Source organism: Styela clava, chromosome 7 (genome assembly GCF_964204865.1).
Source record: "Styela clava chromosome 7, kaStyClav1.hap1.2, whole genome shotgun sequence".
In the NCBI taxonomy this organism is placed as follows: Eukaryota; Metazoa; Chordata; class Ascidiacea; order Stolidobranchia; family Styelidae; genus Styela; species Styela clava.
Window position 1 is genome coordinate 19,917,536 of NC_135256.1, and position 25,125 is coordinate 19,942,660.

At 35.3% G+C, this 25,125-nt stretch overlaps 1 protein-coding gene and 1 long non-coding RNA gene across 2 annotated transcripts in view; one reads left to right on the plus strand and one right to left on the minus strand.

Moving 5' to 3' along the window:
- Nucleotides 1-25,125, plus strand: part of LOC120328077 (dynein axonemal heavy chain 2-like) — a 73,969-nt gene that overhangs the window by 47,302 nt on the left and 1,542 nt on the right. The window contains exons 63-85 of the mRNA XM_039394474.2: nt 391-532; nt 3,480-3,586; nt 4,034-4,249; nt 4,707-4,797; nt 4,981-5,147; nt 5,697-5,845; nt 6,550-6,767; nt 7,649-7,860; nt 8,467-8,682; nt 9,174-9,373; nt 10,079-10,205; nt 15,585-15,771; nt 16,694-16,899; nt 18,741-18,841; nt 18,946-19,051; nt 19,576-19,686; nt 19,796-19,987; nt 21,158-21,342; nt 22,229-22,451; nt 23,074-23,187; nt 23,571-23,723; nt 24,139-24,315; nt 24,812-25,037. Of these exons, the coding sequence (XP_039250408.2) occupies nt 391-532; nt 3,480-3,586; nt 4,034-4,249; nt 4,707-4,797; nt 4,981-5,147; nt 5,697-5,845; nt 6,550-6,767; nt 7,649-7,860; nt 8,467-8,682; nt 9,174-9,373; nt 10,079-10,205; nt 15,585-15,771; nt 16,694-16,899; nt 18,741-18,841; nt 18,946-19,051; nt 19,576-19,686; nt 19,796-19,987; nt 21,158-21,342; nt 22,229-22,451; nt 23,074-23,187; nt 23,571-23,723; nt 24,139-24,315; nt 24,812-25,037 (3,826 nt within the window). The remainder of the gene's footprint in view (nt 1-390; nt 533-3,479; nt 3,587-4,033; nt 4,250-4,706; nt 4,798-4,980; nt 5,148-5,696; nt 5,846-6,549; nt 6,768-7,648; nt 7,861-8,466; nt 8,683-9,173; nt 9,374-10,078; nt 10,206-15,584; nt 15,772-16,693; nt 16,900-18,740; nt 18,842-18,945; nt 19,052-19,575; nt 19,687-19,795; nt 19,988-21,157; nt 21,343-22,228; nt 22,452-23,073; nt 23,188-23,570; nt 23,724-24,138; nt 24,316-24,811; nt 25,038-25,125) is intronic.
- On the minus strand, nt 16,736-18,848 carry LOC120328079 (uncharacterized). The gene is made up of 2 exons (XR_005567606.2): nt 18,708-18,848; nt 16,736-16,944 (listed from the first exon to the last, which is right to left on the minus strand). It is a non-coding gene; the product is annotated as an uncharacterized LOC120328079 (long non-coding RNA).

The window sequence follows — 25,125 nt, forward strand, 5'->3', positions numbered from 1 at the left end:
GGAGAATGTCAGCTTAATCAGGCTTAACGTACTAATCACTGACCCCATAGGGGGCAGGGCAGTTGGCACATCACGCTAGGTCACACTATTTATTACGCTGTGCGGGTTCTCAGGTTTAAAACCTGTGGGAAATAGTTACGCCACACCTCTGATTGCCCTGTGCAGTTTCGAAAAATTCCCTCGGAGAGTTGTAGATGGGAGATAGTTACATGCGAAAGAATTGCTGAACTCCTTGGCGTTGTAGGGAGGTTCATGTCTTATCAGCTTCCCTTTCCACTGAGATGAATATGAAATTCCTATTCTTCCTAAATTACCAGAAAAACTTTATTATAGGTGGCATTTCTTATCAATACATAGTTTCGATAATATTCTTAAATGTTCGACTTTCAGGCATTGGAAGCATTGAACAAGAAAGACATCACTGAAATCAAGTCATATGGTCGACCACCAGCTCTTGTTGAAATGGTATTGCAAGCTGTTATGATATTGAGAGGAAGTGAACCGACATGGGCTGAATCAAAAAGACAACTTGGTAAGTACTTCTGCAGAATTCACGGTCTTGTATACTGAGTCGTATACAAACGCTGTTGCTAGAATAATCATTTCGGATAGTATTTTCAGTAACATAAAAGACAGTATTCTAGCACTTCACTAGATGTCAAAATATAATTTGGTTTAATGAAGAAATGAAATATCTACACGTTTGCACAAAGTTTTTATTTTGCTCTCTATCTTGTTCTAATAACAAGCTCATATTATGTCTTCCTGGCATGCATTTTTGCTATAGTGTTTAGGTAAAATATGTTCTTAGTCATGAATTTCGGACAACCATCTATTGTTTGACATAGGTTATGTCTTTAATGGATTATGGAACTTTCAACATTTATAAGCACTAACCAATGTATCAATGATTTTGTGTCCCACTTGTAACGGACTTGCCCCCACTCTTATGGGTTTTAATATATATACAATTTTACGCAAACGGTTAAAATGAACATATGGAACAATTAGGCAAGAAGAAAAATATCACAAGTGTATTGGCGCAATTGTGGTGCCAGTGGGACAAGTGTGGTACAAATGGGATAAGTGTGGTACAAATGGGACAAGTATGGTACAAATGAGATAAGTTTGTTACAAATGGGATAAGTGTGGTACAAATGGGATAAGTGGGATACAAATGGGACAAGTATGGTACAAATGAGATAAGTTTGGTACAAATGGGATAAGTGTGGCCTACAAATGGGATAAGTGTGGTACAAATGGGACAAGTATGGTACAAATGAGATAAGTTTGGTACAAATGGGATAAGTGTGGTACAAATGGGATAAGTGTGATACAAATGGCACAAGTATGGTACAAATGGGACAAGTGTGGTACAAATGGGACAAGTGTGGTACAAATTGGATAAGTGTGGTACAAATGGAACAGGTGTGGTACGAAAGGGATAAGTGTGGTACAAACGGGACATGTATGGTACAAATGAGACAAGTGTGGTACAAATGGGATGAGTGTGTTACAAATGGGATAAGTGTGGTATCAATGGGACAAGTGTGTTACAAATAGGATAAGTGTGGTACAAATGGGATAAGTGTGGTACAAATTGGATAAGTGTGGTACAAATGGGATAAGTGTGGTACAAATGGGATAAGTGTGGTACGAATGGGACAAGTGTGATACAAATGGGATAAGTGTGGTACACATGGGATAGGTGTGGTACAAATGGGACAAGTGTGGTACGAATGGAACAAGTGTGTTACAAATGGGACAAGTGTGGTACAAATGAGATAAGTGTGGTACGAATGGGTCAAGTGTGGTACGAATGGGACAAGTGTGGTACAAATGGGATAAGCGTGGTACAAATGGGATAAGTGTGGTACAAATGGGATAAGTGTGATAAGAATGGGACAAGTGTGGTACAAATGGGATAAGTGTGGTACAAATGGGACAAGTGTGGTACAAATGGGACAAGTGGGATACAAATGGGACAAGTGGGATACAAATAGGACAAGTGTGGTACAAATGGGATAAGTGTGGTACAAATGGGACAAGTGTGGTACAAATGGGACAAGTGGGATACAAATGGGACAAGTGGGATACAAATGGGACAAGTGGGATACAAATAGGATAAGTGTGGTACGAATGGGATAAATGTGGTACAAATAGGACAAGTGTGGTACAAATGGGATAAGTGTGGTACAAATGGGACAAGTGTGGTACAAATGGGACAAGTGGGATACAAATGGGATAAGTGTGGTACAAATGGGATAAATGTGGTACAAATAGGACAAGTGTGGTACAAATGGGATAAGTGTGGTACAAATGGGACAAGTGGGATACAAATAGGACAAGTGTGGTACAAATGGGATAAGTGTGGTACAAATGGGACAAGTGTGGTACAAATGGGACAAGTGGGATACAAATGGGACAAGTGGGATACAAATAGGACAAGTGTGGTACAAATGGGATAAGTGTGGTACAAATGGGACAAGTGTGGTACAAATGGGACAAGTGGGATACAAATGGGACAAGTGGGATACAAATGGGACAAGTGGGATACAAATAGGATAAGTGTGGTACGAATGGGATAAATGTGGTACAAATAGGACAAGTGTGGTACAAATGGGATAAGTGTGGTACAAATGGGACAAGTGTGGTACAAATGGGACAAGTGGGATACAAATGGGATAAGTGTGGTACAAATGGGATAAATGTGGTACAAATAGGACAAGTGTGGTACAAATGGGATAAGTGTGGTACAAATGGGACAAGTGGGATACAAATAGGACAAGTGTGGTACAAATGGGATAAGTGTGGTACAAATGGGACAAGTGTGGTACAAATGGGATAAGTGTGGTACAAATAGGACAAGTGTGGTACAAATGGGATAAGTGTGGTACAAATGGGATAAGTGTGGTACAAATGGGATAAATGTGGTACAAATAGGACAAGTGTGGTACAAATGGGATAAGTGTGGTACAAATGGGACAAGTGGGATACAAATAGGACAAGTGTGGTACAAATGGGATAAGTGTGGTACAAATGGGACAAGTGTGGTACAAATGGGACAAGTGGGATACAAATGGGACAAGTGGGATACAAATGGGACAAGTGGGATACAAATAGGATAAGTGTGGTACGAATGGGATAAATGTGGTACAAATAGGACAAGCGTGGTGCAAATGGGACAAGTGTGGTGCAAATGGAACAAGTGTGGTAAACAATGGGACACGTTTGATACAAATAGGATAATTGTGGTACAAATAGGATAAGTGTGGAACTTTTGGACCACAGCATTTTGGAGACATCCGATGTGTAAATGGCCATTGTTCTCTCCATTATTAAGCTATTTTACTAAATTTGTTTTGCCCCGGTATAAATGTTGAACTACATCTTATATAAAAGAGGAATAAGATATTCATAATCTTGATATTCTTTGTTGAATTCTCATCAATTAAACAAGGGACAATTCTTATTTTCAGGTGACCAGAATTTCATCAAACAATTGGTTAACTTCGATAAGGATAACATGTCCGATCGAGTCTTGAAGAAGATTGGCCAGCAATATGTTGCACATTCAGAATTCCATGTATGCATCTTTATTGTATTGCATATCCCATCTTTATTCCGTCATGAGGCAGTTATATGATGCTAAGATTGAACCTTTCCTGAGTCCTAATTAAAAAATTTACATCGACTAAGCCCCATTCATGAAATACGCTGAAATTAGCATTTCACAACAAAATGCGAGAAATGAGACAAGGCGCGAAGCTAAATTTGTCGATGTGTGACACGAATATTTATCTTGGAGCTATTCAGCGGAAGCCAATTAGAGGCAATATGCTACTGCTATATAATATTCCTCGTCTTGTTTTCCCAATTTGTCTTTTTTTTTTCAAATACCGATCCTGGGTGCGTGGGTGGCCTGAAAATTGAAATTTTTATTGCAAAATTATTTCTTTGAGAAACAATTAAATTAAAAATTTCAAATTATAAAACTGTTATCGGTTATACATATACGATTCATTATTCACAGCCTGACAATGTTGGAAGAGTGTCAACAGCCGCAAAGTCTCTCTGCATGTGGGTGAGAGCAATGGAAATTTATGGTCGTATTTATCGTGTAGTAGAACCTAAACGTCAAAGATTATCAATGGCACAAGAACAACTTGCGGAAAAACAAGCGTCCCTGGCTGAAGCTCAACGCAAGCTTCAAGAAGTTACTGATAAAATGGAACTACTGAAGAAACAGGTTGATATTAGTTTTTAAGCTTTTACAAATACTTTAAATGTTCCTAATTCTTAAAATATTTATTAAAGTGTTTTGATGCTTCGTTTTTGCTTATCTTGGCTTTTGGAAGTATTTCCATGTTCTTTTTATACTCCCAACCTGAATCAGCATTGTAGGTGTCAGTCCTTTTTTTTTTATATAGCCTAGCAGTAAAAGCGTTAAACTCAACCGTGTTAGCATAATGGGTACAAATCCCACCGAACCGAACTGGAAACGTTCCGAACCTTCCAAATAACAGTACCTCCTTGAGCATTTTCAGAAAGCAGTGGCTGATTATATAGAGATTCTTTAGTCTTTCGCTCTAAACAACGTAAAGGCTAAATTATTGTGAACTGAAATTGTGTGATTTGGCTGTCATTTTTGTTCGTAAGCCAAAGAATAGAAAAATATTTAGATTGGTAAATATTGTTATTCTCAGTATGAGGAAAAAACTAAGCAGAAGGAGGAACTTCGCAGGAAAGCAGAAGAAACTGAAATTAAGTTGGACAGAGCTGGAAAACTAGTATCAGGTATAATATGTTATATATTGTTATATTTAAAGTGAAGCATATATGTGACGGTAGACATGGGCTAAATCGTAATAACTGTGCCTTTTCATCTTGTAGAAAATAATTCTATTACACAATGTTAAATTTTATGAGTCTATTTAATTGAGTACGTTTGAACTCAGTTATAAACATGAAAACGTTCAGGTCTTGCCGGTGAAAAAATTCGTTGGGAAGCAACAGCTGAAAAACTAGAAGAATCTCTCGGATATTTAGTGGGGGATTGTTTGATTGCATCTGCATTCTTGTCATACATGGGTCCATTCCTCAGCAATTATAGAGAAGAAATGGTGTCGAAAATATGGTTAAAACAGGTAAATTATACCAATTTTGAATAAAATATCTTGTTGAAATGTGTACGATTGTGGCGTTATGGCTTAGCTGTTAAAGGGTTAGAGTTAACGGTACTCCCGAGTCCCGACGTATGTGTACCAAGTTAGGGTTAGGCCATAATTTTATTCCGATTTTCCGAACGAAATTATTTACCTCCATATTGGTACACACACGTCTGGAGCGCCCACTTAACTGTGTTTGCATCGCAGGCCACATCTCTTGGGTTCAAATACTATGTGCCCGCCCATGATCTCTTTCATACAGAAAATATTTGTTTGTATGCCATTTGCTAAATTGGGTAGTTTATAACATTCCTATATTATGACCTTTTGGCATGGTAAATTTCAGCATAGTTTTAGTGAAAAATTTAACGAAATACAAAAAAAGTGTTGTATGAGAATCTTATAGAGCATTTGAAGTGAATATATCCTATCGCAGAATCATGATTTATGTATAAATTTATTGAGTGAAATTTGACCATAAAATCTTTTAAATATCCTGTATTGATATTTCGTTCATGTTTCTTCCAGGTTCGAAGTTTAAATATACCATGCACTCCCAGTTTCACGTTTGCTGAATTTTTATCAAAACCAACAATTGTTCGAGACTGGAACATACAAGGATTACCATCAGATTCATTCTCAACTGAGAATGGCGTCATAGTAACTAGAGGAGATAGGTATTGTCAAGTTTTATTGCCTTCAAAGCAGATTTTTCACGGTTTTACTGAAACAGTTAGAACAAAGCATTAACATGTACAAATTAGATAACCAATTCAATAGTTTTTCCTTACGTTTTCATCAGATATCAGAGGCTGCTGTTATAAGGCCTTGTTCTGAGTTAAAGGCATGATAAGCAACATATAAAAAAATACACCAATGATTTGGTTTCTGCGACACTAACTACTTATCCTTCTTCTATGCTTTTGTGGATCTGTATGCATATAATGCAAGGATGCTGTAGCGAGAATAGCGATGAATATTCTAAGTGATTCAACCCTCTGCTGCACATTAACACAGATATATTTTTGTAATGTTTCGTCAAACGATTTGTGTTTTGAAAAATATTTGTGTTAGTGTGCAGCAGGATTCTTGAATCACTTAACATATAAAAAAAATACTTGTTCAAATGAACAGATCCTTCATAAAGTCCCTGCATAACAGCTTTTGTACTTCCAATAAAACTAAGCTTATAAGTAAGATAAAAACTGGAGGCTGTATGTGAAATAATTGTGATAGAAAATACAATATGTTACAGCAAGACACAGACTTCACATCGCTAAAAAATTATACTTTTTTGAAGGAAGTTGTTTTAAATTATTTTCATGAACTAATTATGCTAACCGTACTAATTCTGTCATACTAAAAATAATCTATCCTTCAGATGGCCCCTTATGGTTGATCCGCAAGGCCAAGCGATAAAATGGATCAAAAATATGGAATTGAAACGTGGTTTGAAAATTATTGATCTTCAACAACATGATTATTTGAGAACATTGGAGAATTCAATTCAGTTTGGAACTCCTGTGTTACTGCAGAATGTACAGGAAGAATTGGATCCATCACTTGCTCCTATCTTAAACAAAGCTCTGACAAAAGTTGGTGAGTATGACTTCGGCTTATTTTGGCCACATATTCCATAAATCACAAATGTATGAGATCAAGCTTGCTGCAATATGAGATTTCTAGAAACTTTTAAATTCAGACAGAAAACTGGACTATTTTGGAACACATCTGAATAACAAAATTCACTCGTAGGTCGGTGCATTGCGCCCTAATAGTCTTACGGAGGAGTGTATATTAGATAAATAGATAGTTGTAGGGTAACTAAAGTAACAACTGTTTACAGCTTTTTCTACTGGCTGGATTCTAAGGCTGGATTTGGACTAGCTCTCCCTGGGATAATATAAAATCCTATCTTGAAAGTTACTAATTTTTATGTGTTTTTAAGACTGATTATCGCTTTAAACAATGGCAGTTTAATTCTATTATCCAAATCCCATTTTTCGTATTCTTCCTCACATTCAATTGTTGTTTCTTCATCCAACTATTTTCTAGTGGCCAACTTGTCATCTATTTCAGTGTTCCCCAGACCAGTGATGGATAGCACAGTCTTATAATGGGTGTTTGATGAGTTTTGAATGGATTGCCAGACTTAGTCTTGCCTGGCGAGTAATCACACTTTTCAGGTTATGATCTATCTTGAAAGTGTTTATAATCCAAAAATATCTACATATATGTATTTTTAGTCTAAATCGCCCTCGCATAAAAGTTAAGTTTGTATGTTATTTAGTATTACTGTATTTATGAAAGAATACCAATTTGTTTTATTTTGTTATTTTATTTGATGATAACGGTTTACTGGGTAGAAATGTTGGGAGCCACTGATTGATTTGTATGTGATTTTAACTTTCTATGCAAATGCACGTGATCCTTCTTGAAACAAGTTTGATATAACAACAACTCATTTTTTATATTTATAGGCGGCCGCACACTGATTCGTCTTGGGGATAAAGAGATTGATTTTAACCCTGATTTCAAGTTTTACATCACAACTAAATTATCAAATCCTCATTATCCACCAGAAATTTCGACAAAGACTTCTATCGTTAACTTTGCTGTGAAAGAACAAGGTCTGGAAGCTCAGTTACTTGGTACTGTCGTCAGAAAAGAAAGACCCGAACTGGAGGAACAGGTAAATTTGAAATTTTCTAAATACCCTGTTGTTATAGCAGTATCCACATCTTAATAGTTTTTTGATATTCTAGATACAGGGTGTTCATAAAGTCATGAATTTAATTACCGGTAGGTAAAATAGCTGTAATGTGCTTCATGCAACTATTGGTGGACAATAGTTATATATATAAAAGTGTATTAGATGTAAATTATTAAATCTTAGTGTATTAGATCTTGAAAGGGAAAAAACTCAAATATATACTGGCTGAAACAAAACAAATCTGGTTCGGATATATTGAGAACCGACTTCATAACAAAATTGAAATTAAGACAGGAATTGATGAACACCCTGTGTTTTTCCGCTACAATTACACCACCCAAAATTAAATTAAAATGGACATTATGCACTAACTAAAATTAAAACTAAAACAGGTACAGCTTCAAAACCCACACCAAAAGATGGCTCCTAATCACGGAAAATCAAAAAAGTTTATTTTCAAAAATGTGACATGTTCTACTTTAGTTTGGGTGCGGGGTTATTGCCTTGCTATCAGCAGAGGTGTTCAAATACCAATTTCTTACGGCCTACTATTTTGGTCATTATATGATTTTTATTGCACAACAGAAAGATACATTGGTCATCAACATTGCCGCTGGAAAGAAGAAAATTCAGGAATTGGAAGATGAAATTCTGAGATTATTGAATGAAGCTCAAGGGTCATTGTTAGATGATGAACAACTAGTCAACACTCTCCATTCATCAAAAATAACGTCTGCTGATGTCACAGAACAACTTGTCGTTTCAGAACAAACTGAGATAAAGATTGATGCAGCTCGTGAAGTTGGTTTCGTTTTTCATTTTAAATTTTAAAAATTCTTTTCGCTAGGTTAGACCGATAATCGTTATATATATGTACAGGGTGAACCAAAAAAAATATCTTCTGCGAAAATTAGGAAAATTTATTTTGCACTGAACTTATGTTTGTGAATGAATGTACTCAAATGTTCCAGTAATCCAGGATGCTTTGTGAAAAAGTTAAGTTCTCTCCAGAATATGTTCCAAATGACCTGTTTTTTGGTCATCCTGTACATGTTAGAGTTATCGAAAAAAACATGATTTACTGAAATTTCTACACAAAATTTCATCATTTTCTCATTGTAAATGATGTGATGAATTTCTATATTCATTTCAAGTCAAAAAAAAACTTGCTCAATCCTAGGGCAAATCACAAAGTTGAATTTTCCTGATTATCAGCTCTGTCTAGAAATTATTAGCAGACCCTTAGATAAAGAAGTTAACAAAACACGTAATGTATCAACTATTCATTACAGGGTTACAGAGCTTGTGCACAGAGAGCTTCTATCTTATTTTTTGTGTTGAACGACATGGGAAGGATTGATCCTATGTATCAATTTTCATTGGATGCCTATATTGATTTATTCAACCAATCGATTGATAGAAGTCAAAAATCGCCAAAACTTGCAAGTCGTATCGAATATTTGAACGAGTATCACACTTATGGTGTTTACAGGTAGACGATAAATTTTATCATCAAAGTTGTAAAATCATATTTCCAATTTTTTTTTTCTAGGAGAAACGAAACGATTATTTTAATCATTTTTGAAAATATTGTGTATAATTCAGATAGATATTGTTGGCAATGAGTATACTGGTAATAGCATAGTATTTAAATCATTGTCATCAAATTTTCAGAGAGTTATTATACGTTTTATCTTGAGACGGCTAATTGTAACTTCTGGGTACTTCCGTAGTATGTGTATCAGGTTAGGATTAGGCCATAATTTTATTCCGATTTTCCTTATTTTTTAATTCTATGACGAGTCAGGGGACTGTCTGTGTTAGCCAGACCTTTAGCCAGGCCAGGTTTTAGACCCTTTACACAACTTGATGTAAAATAGGCAAACAAAATTAGTTACCTCCATATTGGTACACATACTTCTGGAGCGCCAACTTTTGTTAGAAAGGCATACACAAACGTATTCATATTATTTTGAGTCATTAGCATACCATCCCATCCTAGATGTAAGAATTTGGGTAAGCGATGTAGAAGAGATGAGATTATGGGTAATATAAATTTCAATTGCTTTCACCCAAAAATTGGGGCTCATTGTCTACAGCCCTTTTTACAATATTAGTATATGAATATGCCCCATGAAAACTATCGATAAACTACACTGATTCAGAAAAAATACTTACAGTAATTTTGTTATTTTAGATTCACATGTCGCGGACTGTTTGAAAAACACAAAATGTTGTTCAGTTTTCAAATGTGTGCAAAAATATTGGAAGCAGCTGGCAAATTGAATATGGATGAATACAATTTCTTCTTACGTGGTGGAATTGTAAGTTGATTTTGTTTAAAATGTTCTCTCATGTAAACAAATTTTAAATCACAGAAGCAGTGAAAGTTCGAGAAGATGAAGAATTTTATCCCAAAATAAAATAAAGTCGAGTATTTTTACTCCTATAAAAAGTAATGTCTAGTGTTATTAAAATACACTTATTCATGTGAATTAAGGTTATTATATGGGGTTTGTTTTACATGAAATTGCTGAATGCAAAATACTTACTATCACTTTTAAAATTTTATAATGCAACGACCTGTTTTTCATTTCCCTACACACAAAGCACTCAGATTTCAAAAAAGGTGGCATCCTAACAAACACTTCACTGACTTTAGATTTGATTGTATTGATATTCTTGAATATAAAATAAGTCCCATGCATGTAGTGGAGTCGGTTTTATTTAAAAACTAACTCTGAGCCACTTGCAAAAGGATCTGGTTTTGCTAAAATCTCAATACTTCAGCTTTTAACTCTGAGAAAACCAAATCTTGATATCGAAAACTTCGTTGCAAGCCCTATTTGAATGTCTCTTGCGAATGCTTAGTCAACTCAATGCTTTTTGAGTTTCCGCCTCTGGATAGTTTGAAAGTGAGACCACAATTCCAATTAAAACAATATTTCCAACAGTGTTAACTCTAAGCAAATTATGAGTGCGAAAGTGCTTCGCAGTCGAAAAAAAAAGTGCGAAAGTGCTTTTGCCGATTTTCACAAGTTATGTGCCCTAGCCTTTCATATAACCCATTTAAAACGGCATAGATACTCGAAAAAGCGCTCCTCCGGTTAATATTATGAATTAAAGAGAAGCCTTTTCGTTAACCGAGTTCCCTTTAAGCGAATTCATGTTTAATTAAAACAAGCGAATTCATCGGCAACGAAATAACATCTGCTAACACCTGCCGCGGACAAAACTTTCATGCAATGTATCACGGTGTCAGTTGCTTACTCGCCTAAGCAGCAAATACTTTCACATTTGTTACTCCTTCCATCTAACAGACACGAGGCAGGCTGGAAACCATATTAGTTACAGGGTGGATCGTTTGTACAAATCCCGTGCAAAATAATCCCCCAAATATAAATAGCCTGATTAGGGTTAGGTGCGCTGGAAATTCAACTTTTCGATTTATCCCTTAACCTTATCTGATAATTATTAATTTTTGATTTTGAACCACTTTGAAAGTCGCCACCCGCTGTTTCAAAAGATAGATTAACCTACGTTCCCTCCGAAATATTACGCAGGATACTCCCCTGTTTTAGGAGATAGGTTGACCTACTTTCCTTTCAAACTTTTTTCTCCGAAATATTACACAAGATCACTTTGAAAATCCTCCCGTTTCGTGAGCTAGCCTGACCTAATTCCTCATTTACATTTATATTATACTATTTCAGAGCTTACCCAAAGACAAGTAATTTTTAAATGTCGACATGCCTTGGTTTGCGTGCGAGTTAGTTTAAATCGAGCAGAAAACATCATATATTGGCAAAATGTTCAGTAATGTCATGTACTTTCAACATTCATAAATAGCACTCTTTGTAATGCTGCTGACCTAGTATCAAATATTCGCATCACAACGCCACTTGCGAGGTTTCCATATATTTCAATTACACTAATAGGAACGATGACACCAAAGAGTTTTCTTTTGCGAAGGTACACTAAATATAAGGAGGGTGATTCTTGAGAAAAACATGAATAAAAAAAATAAACGAATGATATGATAGTGGATCCCAAATAATTTTGACAGTGTCTCGAAATACCAATCCATTTGATAAATAATTTTTATTCGACCACATGAACGCTGATATTCTGAAAATTAATGTTGAAAGAGAATTACGCATTCTCAGATATCGGACATCCAGTCGCGATATTCAATCGTTCATATGCACAAATCTCCAAATCTCACATTAATAGTAATTGCTACCCAAGTTTGTAAAATTTAGAAACCAACAAACAGAAAATAACTTATCCTAAAACACAATTAAAATTCAGTCGGCAATAAATTCATCGCCAAGACGATGCCATACAAAACAAAAGAGATTTGGCCGCGAGAGTTACGTGAGATGCTGCCGTTGATTTTTGAGCAGAATGAAAAATAATTTATAATTAATAAACGGGAGTTACGACGCCCTTTACACATCGTGTGTATTAAACTTCCCTGGTAAGTACTTTGGTAAGTACTAATATTATTGTACTTATACACCTGTTGGGAGTATTTCGGACAATTTCGAATTTAAAATAAATGAAAACCCGACATATAATAAAGACGCAAAAGTAAAATGAACATTTATTGAAAAAGTTATTATTTAAGAAAGACAACATGATCGTACAATTCCGCCAAAACCTCGATGTTCGCAAGTGAGATGATAAATAAATACTTCCCTGTATTCGATCAATTAACTTTAGCGTATCGTTGTTCTGCCAACAAACAAACAGCCGGGTGCAAAATATTTCAGTCCTCTGATATGCTCACAAATATTCTCGATATTAATATCATACCCTCGCGTATGTACTTTCTATTAGCTCTTTAGTGATCCCTTCCATCCTTGGCCAAGTCATGTTTCGAATATGTGAACATTTTATTCGACCATACATGGCCGGCGGGATGTTAAAATTGTAAACAAGAGAGAGGTAAAATCAATCGCGAATTTCGTTATAACGGCTCGTTTACGAATTGTTGCGCCTGTTATCGTCGAAAATGATTACATTTGTTGTATTTTGAGGCATTTAAGCAGAAATAATTAGGGCATGACATCATCAAAATCGTCAAGTGAGATCTTGAAATTGCAAATTCCGTAAATAAAATTGTGAATTATTCGGTAACGAATTCAGCTTTAATGACCGTCGGGGTATTGTTTTGTTGAAAATTATTATTAATGTGAGAGCGCCAAAAACATACAGTCCATACCGATGCGACTGCAATTTATATGGTCGCAATTGGTGTGGTGCGTTTATTAATAGTGTAAAAAAAAATTTAACGAATATCAATTATAACCAAGCCTGTCAGCGTGTTTATTTTCTGTGGGCAGGAATCGTAAAATACCATCTTGAGACAAATTCACTTCTATCATAAAATCTTAATCGTAATATATCGTATAATAAAATCGTAAAAAACCGCCCCCACACTCGTCCAAACGTGTGTCGAGCTTGAACGACAGGAACAGATTCATCGACGACCTTAATTAGGGAAATTATGTATTTTATTGGGAATGCAAAATAAATGTAACAAAACGCATTTTTTATGATATAACTTTGTATTTTCGGAAACGGGTTGCCGTGAAAGGAAAAATTTGATCTAAATTAATCGCAAAAATGTTTTATTTTAAATGTAACAAAACACATTTTGCGATATAACCTTGTATTTTCGAAAACGGGTGTCCTGAAAAGTAAAATATGATCTAAATTAATCGCAAAAATGTTTTATTTTAAATGTAACAAAACACATTTTTCGAGATACAACTGTATTTTCGGATACCGGGTGTCATGAAGAGTAAAATATGATCTGAATTAACGGTAAATAATGTTTCATTCCAAATGTATCATAACGCTTTTTTGCGATATAACTTTGTATTTTCGAAAACGGGGCGTCACGAAAATTAATAATCTAATGTTTTATCTATCGTCTAACTAACGTCTGGAACACATCATTTTCGGGGAGAACTCTAGCCCGCGAAACGTCATTTAATTTAAAATAAAGAATGTTTCACGCATTTCAAAACGGAAAATCACCAGTAAGTGGACAGGGATTCAACCCTCCGGATTCAGTATTCTATATCCCCGTGTCAGAACTTTCTGAAGAATAGAACAAAGAACCCGTCAAACCGCCGCGGAAGAATGGGAGTATTTTTTGCACTAATACTTAGGGCATGACAATATCAAAATCGTCAAGAAACTGGTGAATTTGCAAATTCCATAAATAAAATTGTGAATTGCTCGGTAACATTTTAGCTATAATTATCGCCGGGGTATTGTTTTGTTGAAAACACGTTGAAACTTGAGGGAATTAGTTACAATTAGCGCCTGACCTCTATTAGGCACTCGAGCACTCGAAAAAAAAGCACTCGAGCCCAATCTTTTTAGCATTAAGTCGCATACGTAAAATATCCTGTAAAAGAAGTGCTGTTCATTAACGCCATCTCGTCTTATGACCACGCAGAAATGCCTTTATTGCCGAATTATTCAATCACTATTTTAAATCAACATTCAGGATTGGCACAATTTCAGGTTTGCGAAGTTTATCACCATAGAAATACATGACAAAGTTAATTATCGTCTTAATAAATATCTGCATCACGGTATGGACAATAATATTACCATTCCCATAAAATTGGGACGGTAAATTTACAAATCTTGATAGGTAATATTAAAGCCAACGCAAATGTTAATTTGAGTCCTCAATGTCTTCAACAGCTGTTGCCGATGTGAACGAACGGGTAAACCCGAAATATAAAACTTTGATGACCGCCGACCCACAAGAATTCATATTTGTAAAAAGGAGAGGGCGGGAATATAGATTACCCAAAACCTTGATATCGCCGCCAAAACGATCGGTGACAAGAACAATTAGCCATTACAACGGAATTAACCAGTAAAAAGGCTTTATTGCCGATTTTTTAATGTTTCCACCACGTTTATTCGGTACTCCTTAAAAATATTCGATTCAAAAAAATATTGAATTTTGCCCACCTGTCCTCGCATATCAATGAGGAATAGTTGTGTAAATATCGCAAAATTCCGGAAAATGCCACGTCCTTTCAACATTGTGATTACAATAAAATGGCACTTAATGGTATTTTGTGAATTTGGTGATTTTGCAAATCTGTGACATGCTGCTAAAAGTTTCGTCTGATTTGAAAATCGTGCAGTTTGGTCACAATTGATCCAAAGTGACTATAACACGTTACTAACACTTTTATAGTCATTTTGAATTCATCGATATCATTGATAGTCACATGACCTTCAAAGAAACGCACTGCCTAGTATTCCAACATCTGGTTTCAAACACCAGGGAGCGTTTTTTGCGGGAGAAGCGGAATCGGTGTGCTTGTATAATAATCATATTATAAACAAGAATTTTGCCGTTAATGCAAAAGCTTTATCTCCTTTGTCTGCATCTCATAGGTTAGAATTCCGATAAATATCGTTATGATATGCAGAATTGAGTTACAAAAGTACTAGTATGTTACTTATTTGTCAACTTAATACTCGAAAATATTTGTTAACTTTGAATTTTTATTCCAAAATTTTTATTCAAAATCGGAAAAAAGTGCTTTTTCTCTTCAAAATCGGAAAAAAGTGCTATTTCGCAGTCCCTAAAAAAAGTTGCGAAAGTGTTTCGCAATTTTCGCAAAAAAGTGCGCTAATAGTGAACACTGATTTCCAAGGTTCTGGACAGAGAAGGACAAATGGACAATCCATGTCCACAATGGTTGGCTGATTCATGTTGGGATAACATCACTGAACTTGATAAATTAACCAATTTCCACGGTATCATGTCATCATTTGAACAACATCCAAGAGACTGGCATACTTGGTTCACAAGTGCTGAACCTGAAAATGCTCCTCTACCTGGTGAGTTATTTTGAATCCTTTGTTGTTGTCTTTTAAACCTAGGATCGTAAAATCGTACTGCGGGGAATGTGAGCCCATGGTCAACCCATGTATATGACATAACAACCCTTTTATCATGATTTACCCATTGCTTTGATATGGGCAGTGCAATCGTGGTTTATTGGTCATTTCTTAGATTGTCTTCAATGTTGGCCTAATCCACTTTGCTTCAAGCTTGTTGTTTACCAATCTTGCACGCTTTCGTTATGTTACCTCCGAAAATAAATTAACCTGAATATTATAAAAGTATGAAACAATTTAAGCAAACAATAACTTCATATTCATTTAGTGATTAATATCAATCAGGTTAGATGTTATTGAGTTTGATATTAGCAGATACTTCATTTTTAATCTATTTTAAACTTGTAAAATAGATTCATAAACATATTAGCATCAGCAATTTCAATAGAATAGGTTTCATATTTATCCTGGGAAGATAATAAGACGGCTCAATCATGTGGCAAACCACAGCCTCCCGTCCAGTTATCAGTCCATGTCAAGTATGATAATAGGTAATCAAATATTTTTTTTAAATGCACAAACTCGGTGGTGGATTAAGCCATAACCACCTACAACAGCGTGGAGTCCAGTAATCCTCACACACATAAACATCCTCCCTGGATTCAAACCTGCGAACCTGTGCAGGGTAATCAGAGATGCGATGACAAGCATGTTCCTATCGCTTAGCATTATGCAAATCTAGGATGTAGTGAAAATGCCTATAATAACAATGAAAGATCAGTTTTAGGACTGATATGATAATATAAAACCCTATATATCGCCTAAACATCACATCACCAAATAAATTTAAAAACCCTGGTTCGCTTATTTATTCACCAGCACATAGAAATTTTATATTCCTAATTCCAATTCTCGTTACCAGGTGAGTGGGACAACACGTGTAATGAACTGCAACGTATGTTGATTGTTCGATCTCTCAGATCAGACAGAGTGTCGTTCTGTTCTACGAGTTTTATCGTAAATAATCTTGGAGCAAAATTTGTTGAACCACCAGTACTTGATATGAGACAAGTTATTGATGACAGCACAACAAAAAGTCCACTTATTTTCGTTCTCTCTCCTGGCGTGGTAAGTTGATTTCATGGTAATTTTCTGTTCATTCAATCCATTCATCTGAAACAAATAATAAATGACTACTGTAATTATTCCTATATTCGACATGAACTGATATCCAAACAAGAAGCTGTTATATGCCATATAATTAGGCCGTTTTATCAGCCCTTGTCTACCCCGAGACAAAAAAAAACTTCTAACCGCAGCAGAACGGGACAAGATACCACTTTTTTAATAATAATTCTACTTGCCAGTTGGTACTAGAGATGTACCGATACCACTTTTGTCGCCGATACCGATACCGATCCGATACCAGCTAAAAACGCCGATACCGATACCGATACGCCGATACTACAAAAATGCCGATATTACCGATATACCGATACTATGTAATTATTATTTAATTAGGGGTGCTGTGTAGGGCAGACGGGTTAAAACAATGGTCTTTGAGCGTTGTTCATAGTACACATTATTTCAGATCGAAAAAAAGATATATCACATAATATGAAATTAATGTTTGGTGTTTGCTTCAACTGATTAAGATACATTGTACAGTAACGCTAGTAATCTCGGTGTTCAATTAGGAAACTCATAAGCCGGGACACGTCCAATTTGAATTTAATGTTAATATCGCGACTTTCGAATATCGTTATTCGTGTTTAAAAGAATATCAAATATCACCCACACATTCTAGCGCAGCCGTCCTACGTTCAAATTAATAGCATTTTACAAATATTTTATTTCGTGGCTAATCGTAATCGTCGACGCAATAAGTCAAAGCCAACATGAAAGAATATCAATTAGCACCGACAAAAAGAAGGCCTACCTATAACCGTCGAGGATGTTTTTTTACTTTTACCAGTTTATAATATTTTACAATTGCTATCATATATTTTGAGACAGTCTGGGGCTAGGCGGTCATGGCAATATATCTATAAAGTAATTGTGTAGTTAAACAAAATTAAAATTAATACCTGCGTAGAGGGAATAATTGTGTCGGAATATAGTTTATCGATGTCGATGGACTAAATGACACTCGTACTTGACGACAAACAGTCAGAATTTATACCCGTGCCAAAAGTCTATGTGCCGTTAATAAGGACCCCAATTCCACTGTATGATTTAAAACTGGGCGCCTAATTGCTTTTTGTTATGTGCTGTGTTGATATAATTCTTCATTATTACTATGTAATATTAAAAATGTCAATATAAAAATTTAACAACGAAAATAGCCAAATTAGTTGAGCTAGTTTGGCTGATAAATAGTTAAAAACACGTGAATCCGATTCTCTCGCGGGGGTGGGGACATGTAGGGTTCATAGCTCACGATCTCTCCGGACAAAAAATAAATTGAAAAGTAGTATTCCAACTAATCTTTTAAAACATTCTGAGCCATATCAAAAAAGGTAAATATATCGGAAATATCGGCCCTGATCTAACCGATACCGATACATGACCGATACCGAAAAAATGACCAATATTGCCGATACCGATACCCGATACCGATACATCGGTACATCTCTAGTTGGTACACCATCCTTGGGTTCAAATTTTGTGGGAGATTATTATGTTTGAGAAGATTTCAAACACTCTCAACATTTGTGGCACACTTCTCTTAAATACCTAGTTTTGCTTTCAATTTGTCTCCATTAGTTATATTATGCGTCATGTTTATTATTAAATAAAAAAAAATGACAGCAAAAAAATAAATGCATTATAGTCGAAGAATTAGAGAAATTAAAGTCAAAGTTCCTGTTACCAGTTCATGTTGGGTATGGTATTAGTTAGTCAGTTATTTGTTCCAGATCAAGTGAGCTTAATACTTGCGTAATATCCAATGTTTTTTTCCTTCACAGGATCCAACCAGCGGTCTTCTACAACTTGCTGAACAATGTGGAATGGCTCACAGATTCCATGCGTTGTCATTGGGTCAAGGTCAAGCTCCTATTGCTACAAGGTAACTGATTATGTGGAGTTGGTAGTCCATTTATTTCAATACAAAATCACAATAATACGATAACTGTTGGGATGTGAATGAAACACTTTTAAATGTTTTAACAGGATGATTAAAGAAGGAGTAAAAGATGGAAACTGGGTTTTCTTGGCAAATTGCCATCTGTCACTAAGTTGGATGCCTCAGTTGGATAAGTTGGTTGAACAATTACAGGTGGTTATCATTTTTATATGGTGTCTTGGTGCCTTAAGCTTGAACAATGCTATATACAAAGCCACTCATATGTAAGATCCTATTATTATTGTTAGGCTATTAAATGAAATATACAGAAATTAGTAGTTAAAACATTCCATTTGGTGTTTGGATATACTAGACATTTAAACTTCGTCTGATTAAGTGTGAGAACACTGTCCATTGGCTAATAACATCATATGAACATATATGATTAAGATTTCCATATGTATATTCCATGCTGAAAAGGAAATATTAAATGACATATTCATTTGGCGGGCTTTTGAAACTCAAATGATAATTGAAGCAAATTGGCTCGGAATTGAAAGAGTTGAGAAGCAGTTGTCTACCATAATGATTATATAGTTCTATTAGTGTATTTTTCCAGAATTTGAATTCACATGAAGTTACCAGACAAATAGATTTTTCTGTAATATCTTGTCCTGAAATTGCGGTATTTTGCAGATTTTCTTTATTAAATAAGTTATATTTCTCCTGGTTAACAGATTGAAGAACCAAATCCAGATTTTCGTTTATGGTTGAGTTCATCTCCTCATCCTGATTTCCCTATTTCAATTTTGCAAGTTGGAATAAAGATGACAACTGAGCCTCCTAAGGTATGTTACTGATATTTACTATTCTTCTGAAAATTAGCAAACACTGAAGTGGGCAAATAGACAGTTGAAATTTTCAGGATATCATAATTTTTTTAAATGTTTTTTTCAGGGATTGAAAGCCAACATGAAGCGTTTGTATCAACTTGTTACCGAACCAATGTTTACTCGATGTGTGAAGCCTTCTAAATATAAGAAACTGTTGTTCTCACTGTGTTTCTTTCATTCTCTGTTGATAGAAAGAAAGAAGTTCTTGATGCTTGGATGGAATGTATTGTATGGATTCAATGATTCAGACTTTGAGGTACATTTTTTGTTATAATGTGATGTCATAATCACAGCACAAGGCAATGAATTTCAGCATAGTTGATAAATCGATTCAATAATCAATAATATATTCTGAAAATTTTCTAATATTTCACTTGTAATATCATGTGTTGTAAGTTTAAATCTTTGAAACAAGAAAAAAAATTCAAAAATTCCTATCTTGAATTTTGGTACTTCCTATGCTGTACTTCACACCATCGCATCTCTGATTACACAACCTAGGTTCGCAGGTTCGAATCCCATGCAGGGATAATTAAGTGCGAGAGGATTGCTGGACTCCTCGCTGTCGCAGGGTGGTTCACGTAACCACGGGTCAGTTACAGCTTCCTCTACCATTAAGTCCACACATCTGAAAACAAATAACTGGCTAACTAATCCCATACCCGACATGGACTGGTAACCATGGTTCGCCATATTATTAGGCCATCTATAGGCTTTCCTCTCCCTTGAGATAAATAGGTAACTTCTATCCTATATCATCTGACATACACTGTGCATGATGAGATCTTAGTCAGTATATTTATATTATAAAAATTGCTATACTTGAATAAATAATAATTTTTACATCTAAGCCAGTTAAAGTTGTTTAGATTTCTGACCATTAACAAAGCGCCCTGACCTACTATGTCTCAACAACCAATATCTTGTCTTGAAACTGAATGATTCCCCAAATTGATTTAGTCCAAATATCAGTCAGTGACCTGACAAACGATAACTATAATCATTGAAAAAAACATTACTAGCAGAAAAACATAAACATACTAGAACTATACCAATTTACATTTAGATTAGACTTTAAAAAAACAGACAATCCTTATTTTAAATATTCTTAACCCAATGATTATACACCACAAACTAGCTTTATGAAACAGATATAAACTCAGCGAAATTACAATTAACCAGAGCTAGAAGCAATCAAGTAATCAACTAATTACAGTGGTTTACATAACCGCTGGTTGTTTACGACTTCCTCTGCCATCAAGTTGACTCATCTGAGATGAATAACGTGCTCAACATGGACTGGTAACTGGATGAGAGGTCGCAATACGCCAAATGAATAAGCAATATTATCTTGTTTTGATTGATATTTTTTTCCTCTACTTACCGTATTTTAATTCTCTGTTTTATGTTCCTTAACTATATACAGGTGTCTGAAAATCTTCTTTCCATTTACCTTGATGAATATGATGAAACACCATGGGATGCTCTAAAATACTTGATTGCTGGTGTCAATTACGGTGGTCATGTGACTGATGATTTTGATCGACGTTTGTTGCACAGTTACATCAATGATTGCTTCAATATGAATGCTATTGAAACTACCTTTTTCAAGTGAGTTAAATGTATTGTTCGAATCCTGTTGGGGATAATTATACGAGAGGAGTGCTGGACTTGTCGCCTACGTACAGTTGTTCGCATAACTGCTGGTCAGTTACGACTTCTCTCCCCTTAAGTTCATGTATATGAAAACAAATTACTGGCTAACTAATCCCATACTCGGCATGGACTGGTAAACGGACATGAAGGTGTATATGGTTGAGCTGTCTAACGGCTTTCCTCTCCTTCAGAATAAATAACAAAATCCAATTCTTTTGTTGTAATAATGGTTTAAGGTGAATGTATTCAGATATAAATACTTTCATATAGTTTGATGAGACATATAAAAGAGTGTTTTAAAATTGAGTTTCTGTTAGTGACTGTGGTTAGTAATATCAACATCAACCCAGTAAAAATTACCGGTACTACTTCTTTATACTAATTTGGTTGCTTCAGAGTAGTCAACGCATATCACTGTTTAGGCCGCTAGGATTCAAAAGACTATTCTGTGATGTTGTGTGATTTGGCATGTTGGTGTAGTGGTTACAGTGTTGGCAAGTTTGTGGTCTAGTGTTGGGTGTAATAAATTGGGTAGGCAATGCTGAATTGGAGATATTTAGGTCTTTATAAATAAGAATAGTTCATTATATATGGCTTGTGCATAACAAGAAAAATTACATTGTGGTGATAGATTTTTTTTGGGTATTTCGTAACACTAGTATTGTTATATGATTTATTAGTCTCACCAATGTACTTTCTTCTCAGATTTGACATATCCGGTATTGCTTGAGAATGTCAATTAAAATTACAGTACATTGATTAGAGGATGAATTTTTGTTAATATATCATTGTTGTATAATTCATAACCTTCATCAATTTGCTATATTTCATTCTTTTCCAGGCTCTCGAGTCTCGACACATACTACATTCCTAAGGATGGACCAATGAACACATATAAAGAATACATCAGTATGTTACCACAAGTTGATCATCCTGAAGCATTTGGACAACATTCTAATGCAGATATTGCATCACAAATCACGGAAGCAAGAAACTTATTTGAAACTTTGTTGTCATTGCAACCAAAAGTAGCAACGCAGGCAGGAATCAGTCAAGAAGAAAAGGTAAGCAAAATATTTCATGTAGATCAGGAGTGGGCAAAACTTTTTTTGCCAGGCCTGCATCCGGAATATTTTTTTTGCAGAGGGCTGAACGTGATGTCATAGTTGCTATTACAATCCGCTATAATAGTGTCGAATCTAATGATCTAATGATGTGTCACACAAAATGCTTTGGCAGATCGCAATGGCACATGATTTGCCCATCCCTGATTTAGATAGTCTATACCAGGTGTGATGAACCTATTCGCAAGCTACTTGGTTAGTTTCATTTGAGTTTGCAAACTGCACTTTTCTTCTTAGTTGTACCTTTGAACCTTTTTCCCTAAATTTGGGAAACAAATGACGCCCATATTAGTTAAAAGATTGAAAGATACACAAAGCGATTCTTATAGAAGTTGATATATATTTAATGAGTTGTTTTGCAGCTAAACAGAGACTCAATTGGTTTCCTAATTTGTTGCGATTTTCAGCAATGAATTGAATGCTTTTTGCTCAGTTCTACTCAACTTCTCAAAATAAATTTATATTTTACCTAAAATAAAGAGTTTACAATAATCCAGGCTATAATTAAATTCAGTTCTCATCAAAAAATAGTATAATTTTTTATTTACTATTTCCCCTCCAGGTGTTGGATCTTGCAGCAAATGTATTGAAAACACTACCCGAAGAAATTGATTACGAAGGAACGGAAAAAATACTTTCCGATGATCCATCCCCATTGAATGTGGTATTACTACAGGTTGGTATGAACTATGTATTATGTCTATGGTTTTTAGGATGCTGCCGGGTGATGCGATGAAAATGTGTTAGTAAACAACAAGCTTGAAGTGAAGTAAGTTCAGGCCCCGCTGCAGAAGATATGAAATATGATAGGAAATCTTCATGCTTCATTACAATGCTATACTTAACATCTTTAATTTTTATTCCATGATCTTAAAGGTCTTACTGTAATGTTAATGGTTTGTGAATATATTGAATTTAACAATACTAGTTTGGCAATGAAGGATTAGGGAGAGTGGCTCATTCCGCATTGTATATGCATGTTTCCTAACTTAGTAAATGCTGTACTTTTCCATTGTTTGTAGCAGATTCAAATGAACAAATTTCTCTTTTGCATTTTAGGAAATAGAAAGATACAACATATTACTTCGAGTTATTCGAACGTCTCTCGTTGATCTTGAGAAAGGGATTCAAGGTCTTGTCGTTATGTCATCTGATTTAGAAGAAACGTTCTCTTGTATATTTGAAGCAAGAGTACCTCCAATGTGGGCAAAGGTATATATTTTATACCAAACTATGGCCGACTCAGTATGCCAATAGTAATGATAGTTCTGTATTTTAAATTCCTAATAACAATCTGTTAAATTAGCATAAATTTGATATTTAGTGTGAACTAAATATTTTAGTTCGGCGGTTAGCCAGAACCAGATAGGAGGCTGTGATTCGTCATATGACTAAGCTGTCTTATCGTCTTTCCTGGATATTATTCAGGATTGCAGCATACTCTATCTGGACTGGTAGCATAGGATCCTCATTCTTATAGGCTTACCTCTCCCCCCAATAAATAGAGAAAATCCTATCTAAATATAAATTTGAATGCAGTTACTTTTACTTTTCTTTGTTTGAATCCAGTTACGGTAAGCATTAAATATGAACGATTCTTGTCATTGAAATATTCTAATTACTTCAGGCATATCCATCATTGAAACCATTGGCAGCGTGGACTCGTGATCTTGTATTGAGAGTCGAACAATTTGCTAAGTGGGCAGAGACAGCTCATGCTCCTACAATATTCTGGATGTCTGGTTTCACTTTCCCAACTGGTTTCTTGACTGCTGTTCTACAGACATCAGCTCGTGCTAATGCGGTAATTTGTCTTTTTTTGCTTGTTTACTATGAGAATACTTCAGTTGGCGCTCCAGAAGTGTGTGTACCAATATGGAGGTAACTAATTTTGTTCGCCTACTTTTTATCAAGTTGTGTAAAGGGACTGGAACCTATGGACAAGGGGTATATTCACTTGGCTAACACAGAGCGTGTATATATAATATTTTCTGGCCCAATATATTAAGGATATTGGTACACATACCTGGAGCGCCATTTTTTTGCCTTTACGAATAGTTTTAACCCATTATCAAATGTCTATCTATCTTATTGATAAACCTGAATTACACAATGGAACGGAAATAAATATTACTAAATCCTTGGATAATATTCTAGACGTGTTGGTGATCATATGATAATCTACACCTCGTTCTATGTTTCTTGTACTGCTGGGTTCATATGTGGCACGTGCCACAAGTATGCTTGAATAAGACGTTGTGTTGCAATACAAATTAAAAACATTCAAATTTCCATTCCAGGTGTCTGTTGATTCATTGTCTTGGGAGTTTATTGTTTCCATGGTTGATGATAATCACATCACTGGGCCACCAAAAGATGGTGTTTGGATCAAAGGTCTTTTCCTTGAAGGTGCAGGCTGGGATAAAAAAGCAGCTTGTTTGGTTGAAGCAGCACCCATGCAACTTACATGCCCATTACCCACTATTCATTTCAAACCCACCGAAGCCAAAAAGAAATCTGGCAAAGGTATGGTATTTATCTTAAATGTGTGCAACCAGAAAAATATTCTTGTTTGTTTTTGGTTATTTCTTATTGCCAGTCAAGGTGTCAATGA